The sequence below is a fragment of the Trichomycterus rosablanca genome, chromosome 7 (assembly GCF_030014385.1).
Source record: "Trichomycterus rosablanca isolate fTriRos1 chromosome 7, fTriRos1.hap1, whole genome shotgun sequence".
Lineage (NCBI taxonomy): Eukaryota > Metazoa > Chordata > Actinopteri > Siluriformes > Trichomycteridae > Trichomycterus > Trichomycterus rosablanca.
Window position 1 is genome coordinate 17,011,587 of NC_085994.1, and position 12,187 is coordinate 17,023,773.

General features: G+C 40.0%; 1 protein-coding gene across 6 annotated transcripts in view; it reads left to right on the forward strand.

The window, feature by feature from the left end:
• nphp4 (nephronophthisis 4) overlaps positions 1-12,187 on the forward strand; it is a 298,208-nt gene that overhangs the window by 186,357 nt on the left and 99,664 nt on the right. For all 6 annotated transcript variants that reach the window (XR_010013356.1, XM_062999062.1, XM_062999063.1 and 3 more), the window contains exon 13: positions 5,311-5,445. Coding sequence is in view for 5 of the 6 variants with exons in the window: in XM_062999062.1 (XP_062855132.1) it covers positions 5,311-5,445 (135 nt within the window). In the remaining variant the exon portion in view is untranslated. The remainder of the gene's footprint in view (positions 1-5,310; positions 5,446-12,187) is intronic.

A 12,187-nucleotide genomic window follows, 5' to 3' on the forward strand; every position in this document is an offset into this window, starting at 1 on the left:
TATTTTCTGATTACACTGAAATCTAAAAAGAAATCTGTGCAAATAAAAGTGCAAGGTCTTTCTGCTCATCATAAAGACTGAACAATCATCACACTGCTGCTAGTAACTGTCAAAGTAAATGAACACTGACAGTTTTTCAGAGGTGTTGCTACCACAAACAATAAAAATATATACACAGATAAGGCATAACATTATGACCACCTTTCTAATATTGTGTTGGTCCCCTTTTAACAGCCCTGACCCATCGAGGCATGGACTCCACTAGACCCCTGAAGGTATGCTGTGGTATCTGGCACCAAGATGTTAGCAGCAGACTCCTGTAAGTTGTGAGGTGGGGCCTCCATGGATCGGACTTGTTTGTCCAGCACATCCCACAGATGCTTGATTGGATTGAGATCTGGGGGAATTTGGAAGCCAAGTCAACACCTCAAACTCAGTGTTGTGCTCCTCAAACCATTCCTGAAACTTTTTTGCTTTGTGGCAGGGCGCATTATCCTGCTGAAAGAGGCCACAGCCATCAGGGAATACCGTTTCCATGAAAGGGTGTACTTTTGATAGATACTGACCTACAGACATTTTTCCTGCTTCTAACACATCAACTTTGAGGATTAAGTGTTCACTGCTGCCTAATACAGTATATCCCACCCACTAACTGGTGCCGTGATGAAGAGATAATCAGTGTTATTCACTTCACCTGTCAGTGGTCATAATGTTATGCCTGGTCGGTGTATATATATATATAATGTTTTTTTTTTTACTGCATTATTCTTTACATTTTGAAGCCTACAGTAACATACAATAGTCTATAAAGGTAAACATAATTTGGGGTAATTTCTTGGATATGATTTGGTCCATCAAAGATTTCAAACATTTCTTTGAGTTGGAAGAATTTGGGGTTTGTGGTATACGTTAAGTATATACAGTACTCATCATGAATCAGCACCACAAAACCACAGGGAGAGAGGAGGTAACCAAAATTGCTTTTTTTACCGTTTTGCCTCCGGGGCCAGATCAAATTGCCAGACAACTCTAGACCTCCTTCCTCCTCCCATGATTATTCGTGTGATCTATTCAGCCCCCTGACTTTTCACACACTTTATTGTCTTGTGGATTTGCAGCCCCAAATTAGAAAAAGTTGGGACAGTATGAAACATGAGGGGAAAAATTATATTCCTGCCTATAACACATTTCAAAAAAGTTGGGTAAAGTAAAGCATTTACCACTTTATAATGTTACCAAATCTGACAACACTTAAAAGATGGTTTGGCATTAGGGATACCAAGCAATAAAGTGTTCCCCCCCCCCCCCCCCCCCTTTAGCGCATCCAATCCTTGCCCAATTGCATCATGCTTCCTCTCTGCCTATGCCGATCCCTGCTCTGACCGAGGAGATCGAAGCGAAGCTAACCCACGTGCTCTCCGGCATGTGGGCAGCAAGCCGCATGCATCTTATCACCCACACATTGACGAGTGTTGTGCCACCTAGCGTTGTGTACGGAGAGACACACCCTAAGACCACTCTTTCCTCATCTCTGTGGAGGTGCCTCTAATCAGCCAGCAGAGGTCGTAATTGCACCATTCTGACAGAGAGAGCCATATCCGGCTTAGTCCCGCCCATCTGAACAACCGGCCAATCGTTGTTCATGTGGCCACTCAGCCTCAGCTGGCAAGGCAGAGCTGAGACTCGATACGATGTATTCGAGATCGCAGCTCTGGTTCCAGCGTGTGTTTTTACAGCTGCGCCACCTGAGCAGCAGCAATAAAGTGTTTTAGTTGTTATTTTGTCCCATTCTATCTGCAAAAAGTTTTCACACATTCTTTATTGCAAACAGGTCAGGACTGCAGGCAGGCCAGTCCAGTACCCATACCCTCATTTTCCACAGCCCTTTGTTGTAATGTGCACTATGTTTTTGCATTGTCTTCTTAAAATGCATGGACGTCCCTGAAAAAGATGGAAGGCAGCATGTGTTGCTCTAAAATCTCAATGTACGAGGGTTCTTCAAAAAGTTTCTGCACTTTTTTATCTCTATTTATTAAGAATTTCTAAAAACGATTGACTTCACTTTTTTACAGTCACCCTCCGATGCATTTTTTCCAGCGTCGTACCAACGGTTTAATGCCATCAGCAAAAAAATTTTTTGGTTAAGTGCGTAGCCACTGATGCACCGCTGCTTTCACATCATCACAACATGAAAATCTTCTTCCTCTTAAAGCTTCTTTGAGCAGTCCAAAAAGGTGGAAATCAGATGGCGCTAAATCCGGACTATAAGCTCTCTCTTACACTCTAAAAAATAATATACTGGATCTACTTAAAAAAATTATGGTAACAATTTGCATTCTTTATGTAATCTAGAATGTTTTAAGTAAATGCAACAAGCCTTTTGCTGTTAAACTAACTTAACTAAATTAGGTAATATCAACATGAAAATCTTTAACACCATCAGGCTAAATTAATCTGAACCTACTTAGTTTTAATTTCAATGTTTTGTTCCACAAACCCAAATAAATTAGGTTCCGCTAATATGATTATGCTGAATATTATTGTAAAGTCGGCGAGAGAAGAAGGTGATAGGAATCAGCTCTTTTACTGAATCGTTGGACAGACACTTATTCATACACATATACATTCATACCACAAACACACATGCCAATCCATTTCTCAGCGTAGCCACACTGTTCCCAGTGCTGGGCTTGCATGGTCACGGTAGGTCTGGATACCACTGCCGCAAGTCCTTCTGGGTAAAGCTCTGCCCCTTCCCAGTATTTAAACATAAGACATTCAAGCAACTCAGATATTTTAGTTGGCTCAACTCAACATTGGTATGATGTTGTACTAAAGCAAAAATAATGCGTTGAAAAAGGTTAAAATTTTAAGTTTGTCTAAAATAATGTATTTTGAAGTTGCCCGAACTCAAAATTTTGAACAAATGTAACAAACTTCATTTTTTTATGTTGAACTGACTTGTTGTTATATATATATATATATATATATATATATATATAAAACGTTTAATTTACTAATGTGCTGAATCATTTTTTAGAGTGTAGTCTCTCAGACACGACCAATTACTACTCTTCCCATTCTCACTGTTTCCAACCAAAAAAGAAGATCCCTTGTACTTCTCTGCATTAATGCTGCCATCACAGAAGAGTAAATTCCTTTTGCCAATAGCACTAACACAACCCCATTCCATGACGGGAATGAATCACTGCATTAAAAGAGCATTCTCATACATGGCCCAACTATGGAATAATCTCCCTAATTTTGTTTGGGATTCAAACTTGGTCTTAACCTTTAAGACCAGATTAAAAACACACTTATTTACTCAGGCTTTTTATTCGACTTTACAAAGCAGTTACTTCCCTTTTTTAGTTAAGCTGCCATAATAAAGGGGAGCGAAGTCTCATACTATAATCTTCACTGTTGACATTTTTTTATTAATGATTTTGTATTAAACGTTAATCACATCATCTGTGTTGTGTACTCCAAATTGGCTCTGATGTGAAACCCTTTACCAGCCTGGGGTTGAAGTCTGTAGGTTTGAGGCTGCCATGCCAATAATGCCTTTCTTGCTTGACTGTTGGATGTGTTGGGAACCTGTGGTGACTGCACTTACTACCACAGACTGAACTCTATGCTGAACTCTACGCTTTTCCTTTGCTGTAACTGTAATTGTAGGTATTCGTATTTAGTCTGTATAATCAAAGTTTAATGTGTTTTTAACTTATTTACCTTCTAGGCTACTTAAAGAGGACAGGTTCTGTTTCTTCTTTGTAATATTTAGGTATTTTACATTTTCAGCATTTAGCAGACGCTTTTATCCAAAGCGACTTACATTATACAGTTTATGCAATTGAAGGTTAAAGGCCCTGCTCAAGGGCCCAACAGTGGCAACCTGGCAAGGGTGGGGTTTGAACCAGCAACCTTCTGCTTACTAGTCCAGTACTCTAACCGCTAGACTACAACTGCCCTAATGTATTTTTCCTTGCCACTTTTGCCCTTGGCTTGCTCATCAGCAGTTTTTGGTTGTAGAATGGGTGAAGTTGCTTTAGGATAGTGTCTGTTGTAATAAGCACTATAAAATTTATTTTAAGGCACACAGGTGGCACACCAGAGCTGTGATTCTAAACTCTCCAGGTGTGAATCTCAGCTCTGCTACCATTTGGCTGGGCGCCACCTAGCAAGCACAATTGGCAGTGCCTTTGATAGTCAAAATTAGCCATTAGTCTGCTGGGTGTGAAGAGACTAGACTGAAAAAGAAGGAGCGAGTCTTCGAGGCTGTGTAAGAACCCTGGTTAGTAAGCTGAGGTGCCTGTACAGATGTTTAGGAACGCGGAGATCAGTGTGTGACTGGCCTTACATGCAAATCCACCGTATCTGAGTATGGGCGAATGAGGAGGAGTCGGCGGACTGCGCACATGTCTGAGGGAACATGTGGCAGGCAAATAGAGACCCTCTTTATGACTGGGGTCCCTAGAAGTGGGGGGAAAAGAGAAATAGGCATAAAATAAACTAGTACAAAAATAACAAGTTCTGGACAGCAACTGGCGAATAGTAGGACAATATAGCACTCATAGAGGTTCTGATTATTATTTATTTATTTATTTTATTATTTTTTTATATAATATCACCATGGCTGGCTGTGTAATATCGAAATAGCCCCGGACCCATGGAGCTCAGCCAGATTTATTATTACATTGCCAGCTTCACCTTCTCCTCGTATTTATTTTGAGAGAAAGAGAGAGGAAAAAGATAAAAGTACCTGAGGGATCTGAATATATATCTCTTTGACCATCTCAAGCATCTCGCTAACCTTTCCATTATTGGACTGTTGAAATGTGCTTTTGCTGATGTGAAGTCTCTGAGGTCGGTCGAGGCACAGCAGATCTGAATAAAGGGAAGCAACTTTTACAGAAACCTGATGGCCTCTATACAGATCCCTAGGATTTGCATTTCTTCATATATTAATAACTCTATTAAGCTTCTAAAACTAATGATTGTATCGGTGCACAGATGACTATGAGTGTGTGTGGAGGAGGATGTGTTAATAAACTAGATCTCTTTTGTTTATAGACACAATATGGAGAGAAATTAATACAATTGGAAAAAAACAAAAAACAAACGAGGCATCCAGAAATATAACATCGACTATAGCAGATTTCTAATTTCATCTTCTTTTTGTCGCCTGTATGTTGGCACGAATTTGATGCCAACTGCAGATGCTCGCCACGCTCTCAGAAGCTGCTGGCTGATGTTCACAGAATAAACGTGTGTTAATTTAATATGTTAATTCTGTTTCACATCTTTCAGCTCTCGCTCTCTCAGCTGGCTGTGACTTCGCCTTACCCGAGCGTGAGCCGCACAACAGGGTCACCATGGCAACAGCAGCTTCCCGCTCCGCTCGCTTCATCCCCGATGGCGTCAGCCCACCAGCTGTCACGCGCCGTAAGATTTCCACCCACACTCTCGCTCGCACAATGTGAAGCACATACATGCATGCAAAAAGAACATGCACGACAGAGAGGACACATGATACACAAACAGGTGGGTTCAAATGCAAAAAATCTGTCTCACCATGCTAGAAATGCCCTTTCAGACAGTCAGCTTCAGAATTATTGGCACACCCTTTTTACCCCCATTAATATAGTGCTGTTTATAATATGTGGGGACTTTTAGGCATTCATTCATACCATCCTGTTTCCCCTAGGGAAATACAGTGGGGCCAAAAAGTATTTAGTCAGCCACTGCAAGTTCTCCTACTTAGAAAGATGAGAGAGGTCTGTAATTTTCATCATAGGTACACTTCAACTATGAGAGACAAAATGAGAAAAAAAAATACAGGAAATCACGTTGTAGGATTTGTAAAGAATTTATTTGTAAATTATGGTGGAAAATAAGTATTTGGTCAATAACAAAATTTCAACTCAATACTTTGTAACATAACCTTTGTTGGCAATGACAGAGGTCAAACATTTCCTGTAAGTCTTCACCAGGTTTGCACACACTGTAGCTGGTATTTTGGCCCATTCCTCCATGCAGATCTCCTCTAGAGCAGTGATGTTTTGGGGCTGTCGCTGGGCAACACGGACTTTCAACTCCCGCCACAAATTTTCTATGGGGTTGAGGTCTGGAGACTGGCTAGGCCACTCCAGGACCTTGAAATGCTTTTTACGGAGCCACTCCTTCGTTGCCCGAGCGGTGTGTTTGGGATCATTGTCATGCTGGAAGACCCAGCCACGTTCCATCTTCAATGCTCTCACTGATGGAAGGAGGTTTTGGCTTAAAATCTCACGATACATGGCCCCGTTCATTCTTCCCTTAACACGGATCAGTCGTCCTGTCCCCTTTGCAGAAAAACAGCCCCAAAGCATGATGTTTCCACCCCCATGCTTCACAGTAGGTATGGTGTTCTTGGGATGCAACTCAGCATTCTTCTTCCTCCAAACACGACGAGTTGAGTTTTTACCAAAAAGTTCCATTTTGGTTTCATCTGACCACATGATATTCTCCCAATCCTCTTCTGGATCATCCATATGCTCTCTGGCAAACTTCAGACGGTCCTGGACATGTACTGGTTTAAGCAGGGGGACACGTCTGGCACTGCAGGATTTGAGTCCCTCTCGTCGTAGTGTGTTTACTGATGGTAGCCTTTGTTACTTTGGTCCCAGCTCTCTGCAGGTCATTCATCAGGTCCCTTCGTGTAGGTCTGGGATTTTTGCTCACCGTTCTCATGATCATTTTGACCCCACGGGATGAGATCTTGCGTGGGGCCCCAGATCGAGGGAGATTATCAATGGTCTTGTATGTCTTCCATTTTCTAACAATTTCTCCCACAGTTGATTTATTCACACCAACCTGCTTGCCTATTGTAGATTCACTCTTCCCAGCCTGGTGCAGGTCTACAATTTTTTTCCTGGTGTCCTTCGACAGCTCTTTGGTCTTGGCCATGGTTGAGTTTGGAGTCTGACTGTTTGAGGCTGTGGACAGGTGTCTTTTATACAGATAACGAGGTCAAACAGGTGCCATTAATACAGGTAACGAGTGGAGGACAGAAGAGCTTCTTAAAGAAGAAGTTACAGGTCTGTGAGAGCCAGAAATCTTGCTTGTTTGTGGGTGACCAAATACTTATTTTCCACCATAATTTACAAATAAATTCTTTAAAAATCCTACAATGTGATTTCCTGGATTTTATTTTCTCATTTTGTCTCTCATAGTTGAAGTGTACCTATGATGAAAATTACAGACCTCTCTCATCTTTTTAAGTAGGATAACTTGCACAATCAGTGGCTGACTAAATACTTTTTTGTCCCACTGTAAGAAATAATGGGGCACATCTACCTGGAAGTTGGGGATTGGGGTTTCCTGCCATTCTAAAACATCCCTGCCATCAATTACTAATAGGAACACGAACATTATGCAGAGCTAGTGAGTGCATTATGTTAAAGCAATAAGCCACTCGAGACCGTGCGTTACTGTGATTTTAGCACGGGGATGACGTTTTTGGCACGACACGAAGTGGAGTGCCTAAAACTTCTTTCCCGTGCTAAAATCATAGCAGTAACGCACGGTCTCGAGTGGCTTATTGCTTTCATAAAACGGCGGTCAACATAAAATATAATAAATACAACAATGTTTAATTCATAAATGTATTTATTGTGTATAAACTTACAATAAAGCATTCTTCCGCGACGCAAGGTAGTTCGATTAACAGTGTTGCTAGGCAACATGAGGGCGAAAATAACATTAACTTTTTCTTTTCAGTGGCGTATTAATATGGAATGATGTGAGGTGGTCATAGGTGTGCGTTTATCGGGGATTTTACAACGGCTTCGAACGCAGCTCAGCCAATCAGATTTTAGGACCGGAACTATCTGTTTTATAATTACCATTTTACAACAATATATGGGGGGATATCCTCTCCAATATATACAGTGGTACCTTGTAACTAAACGTCCCCTAAACTCAAAATCTTTAAAACTCAACACCCTTAGTTGAGAAATGTGTACCCTTAAACTCAACGTTTCCCTTAATTCTTAATGTGTGTGCGACTGCTCAGCGCTTGGCTTGGTATGCAGTATTCCAAGATCAAGCATCTCCACGATTAAGAAGCATAAGACGACGCCCAGGTGGCGCACCGGAATATTCCGCTTGCACACTAGCTGATCCACTTGCCCAGCCGATCGGAGGCAACACAGAGTTTCAAACCGAGGAGTTCAGAAACTCGGTGTTGCTTCCGGTCGGCTGGACAACATCTAACGGGCATAATTGGCAGTTCCTGCAGCAGATACTAATTGGCCACCGTATCTGCAGGGTGTTGGTGGGTGGGTCTTCATACGCTGTGTAAGTACCCTGATTGGCAGAAGAGACGCCTGTGCAGAAAGCAGGGGCGAGAAGAGGAGGGCTGTGCACGTGTCGGAAGAGGCGTGTACAGCGACGTGCTCTCCTCGGATGCAATCTGGTATCTCTGGTAGCAGCGGAAGACAAAATTGAGTGTGCTATATTGGGAGGAAAATGGGAAGAAAATGCATAAGAAAACAATAAAGAAGTAACGGTAAAGTGCAGGTTTTATTGTATTTTTTATGATGTTTTTATATTATATTAGTGTTATTTTAAGTGTATTAGTGTCAAAAACAACCCCATTATTTTACATTAGCTTAAATATATGTTGTTCCACAGGACCATGGAATGCATTAACAGGTTTTCCATACATCCTTATGGGGAAAAAATCACTTCCAGAACTAACTGACATTGAGTTTCAAGGTATCACTGTATTGTGATTACAGCCTTGAAGTATTTTGCCTCTACATACACTAAGAATGATGTGTTTCGAGGAAAAAAATTGAACTATGCGGTTCAATTTATATTCAGAGACACTTGCTGACTTTGATCAGCAGGAAAGGAAGACAAATATACAGAAAATATGACCAGCTATTGAAACAAGACAATAACTATTCATTTTTAAATGTTCTGCCAAAATACAAGCTTATCCAATGTCTTCTTGGAAATGTGTTATTGATTTTATACACTTATCTAGCATTTTATTATAAACACCTGTCTCAAACTTACATTTACTGACCATTTTATGAGTTTACCTACTATATACAGGGGTTGGACAAAATAACTGAAACACCTGTCATTTTAGTGTGGGAGGTTTCATGGCTAAATTGGACCAGTCTGGTGGCCAATCTTCATCAATTGCACATTGCACCAGTAAGAGCAGAGTGTGAAGGTTCAATTAGCAGGGTAAGAGCACAGTTTTGCTCAAAATATTGCAATGCACACAACATTATGGGTGACATACCAGAGTTCAAAAGAGGACAAATTGTTGGTGCACGTCTTGCTGGCGCATCTGTGACCAAGACAGCAAGTCTTTGTGATGTATCAAGAGCCACGGTATCCAGGGTAATGTCAGCATACCACCAAGAAGGACAAACCACATCCAACAGGATTAACTGTGGACGCAAGAGGAAGCTGTCTGAAAGGGATGTTCGGGTGCTAACCCGGATTGTATCCAAAAAACATAAAACCACGGCTGCCCAAATCACGGCAGAATTAAATGTGCACCTCAACTCTCCTGTTTCCACCAGAACTGTCCGTCGGGAGCTCCACAGGGTCAATATACACGGCCGGGCTGCTATAGCCAAACCTTTGGTCACTCGTGCCAATGCCAAACGTCGGTTTCAATGGTGCAAGGAGCGCAAATCTTGGGCTGTGGACAATGTGAAACATGTATTGTTCTCTGATGAGTCCACCTTTACTGTTTTCCCCACATCCGGGAGAGTTACGGTGTGGAGAAGCCCCAAAGAAGCGTACCACCCAGACTGTTGCATGCCCAGAGTGAAGCATGGAGGTGGATCAGTGATGCCATATCATGTATCACAATACTTGTGCTAGATGGGCGCGTCACTGCCAAGGACTACCGAACCATTCTGGAGGACCATGTGCATCCAATGGCGGTGCCGTGTATCAGGATGACAATGCACCAATACACACAGCAAGACTGGTGAAAGATTGGTTTGATGAACATGAAAGTGAAGTTGAACATCTCCCATGGCCTGCACAGTCACCAGATCTAAATATTATTGAGCCACTTTGGGGTGTTTTGGAGAAGCGAGTCAGGAAACGTTTTCCTCCACCAGCATCACGTAGTGACCTGGCCACTATCCTGCAAGAAGAATGGCTTAAAATCCCTCTGACCACTGTGCAGGACTTGTATATGTCATTTTCAAGACGAATTGACGCTGTATTGGCCGCAAAAGGAGGCCCTACACCATACTAATAAATTATTGTGGTCTAAAACCAGGTGTTTCAGTTATTTTGTCCAACCCCTGTAGATGCACCCTGTGGGTATACAATTACAGATTTTAGTCCATTTATTGCACTGTAAAACCAAACAAATTCAGAAAACTCAAAACTTTTGTTGTAACCGATTACCTAAGAAAATTTAAGTGTATGTAATATATTTTTTAAGTATACTGTACTTAACAATGATATTTTCAGTGAACTCTTTTTTAGTGTTCATTTTAAGTTTTCTGAACTTATATATAATATTTACAATTTACAATATTTTAAGTATACTGTACTTAACAATTATATTGTCAGTGAACTCTTTTTTAGTGTTCATTTTAAGTTTTCTGAACTTATATATAATATTTACAATTTACAATATTTTAAGTATACTGTACTTAACAATTATATTGTCAGTGAACTCTTTTTTAGTGTTCATTTTAAGTTTACTGAACTTATATATAATATTTACAATTTACAATATTTTAAGTTCTACATACTACATTAGTGTTAGTAAGCATTATATAATTTGATTAAGGTCCACCAACTTAACTACGTATAACAAAATATATGATAGTAGACAACTTATTGCTTTTAGGAAAAAAAGATAAGTGTGTCAAACTGCTAGTCAATCTTAGTCAAGATCATTTAAACCAATGAATTAAAAATTTAACATACAAAATTTTAAGCATGTAATTCACAAAACATGAAATAACACCAATGTAAGAATAAGTTATTTATTAAAGTTATAAAACACTTTAAAAACAAACTGCCATTCCAAAGGCAATAACACAAAAAACAGGCTGCCATTCCAAGGCAATAACTGTTAGAGCTCGAAATATCTTCTATAATTAAATATTTCACAGTAAACACTCAACAGATAATGACACTGAAAATGTGAAAGACATTATCTTGAGGTAAACACAAAAGAGCACTTATCTCCCCCTGAACATCATTCATACCTACACAGCTGTATTGAAAGCAATCAATATTTAACCTTAACACCACCTCCTTATTTCTACACACATTGTACATTCTATTAGCTCCACTTACCATATAGGAGCACTTTGTAGTTCTATAATTCCAGACAGTATCCATCTGTTTCTCTGCATACTTTGTTAGCTTCCTTTTATCCTGTTCTTCAAATGGTCAGGACCCCGCAGGACCACCACAGAGCAGGTATTATTTAGGTGGTGGATGATTCTCAGCACTGCAGTGACACTGACATGGTGGTGGTGTGTTAGTGTGTGTTGTGCTGGTATGAGTGGATCAGACACAGCAGTGCTACTGGAGTGAAACGGACGCAGAAACAGTCTGGAATTGTAGAACTACAATGTGTTTCTATATGGTCAGTAGAGCTGATAGAATGGACAGTGAGTGTAGAAACAAGGTCAATGTCATGGCGTGTATGTTATGTTTATATATATATATATATATATATATATATATATATATATATATATATATATATATATATATATATATATATATATATATGCATTCAAGTGTCCTAATAATCATAATCAAATGTGAAAAACAAACTGCATAAACAATTGTACATCACAGTAAACGGTCTTTCCAGCATTAGGCTGAACATGCTGGTTGGAAAAATATTAATCTGTAATAATTTTGACAGTTGAATAATTCAGTCAGTCAGTCATCATATGCTTAACATTGTCTTTGTCTAGCTTTTAAGCTGTGAAATTTGCAATCAAATGAGCAGTAATATTCTGACAGAAAAGACCAAACAATCAAATAACGTTTGACTCAAAACAACAAAAAGTTAAATTTGTAACAGTTTACAATCAACTGCATTTTTAATTTACTTAGCCTGAAGCACACACGCTCACTGGCCACTCGATTATAGACACCTCCATGTATCTAATGTGTCTAATAGAAT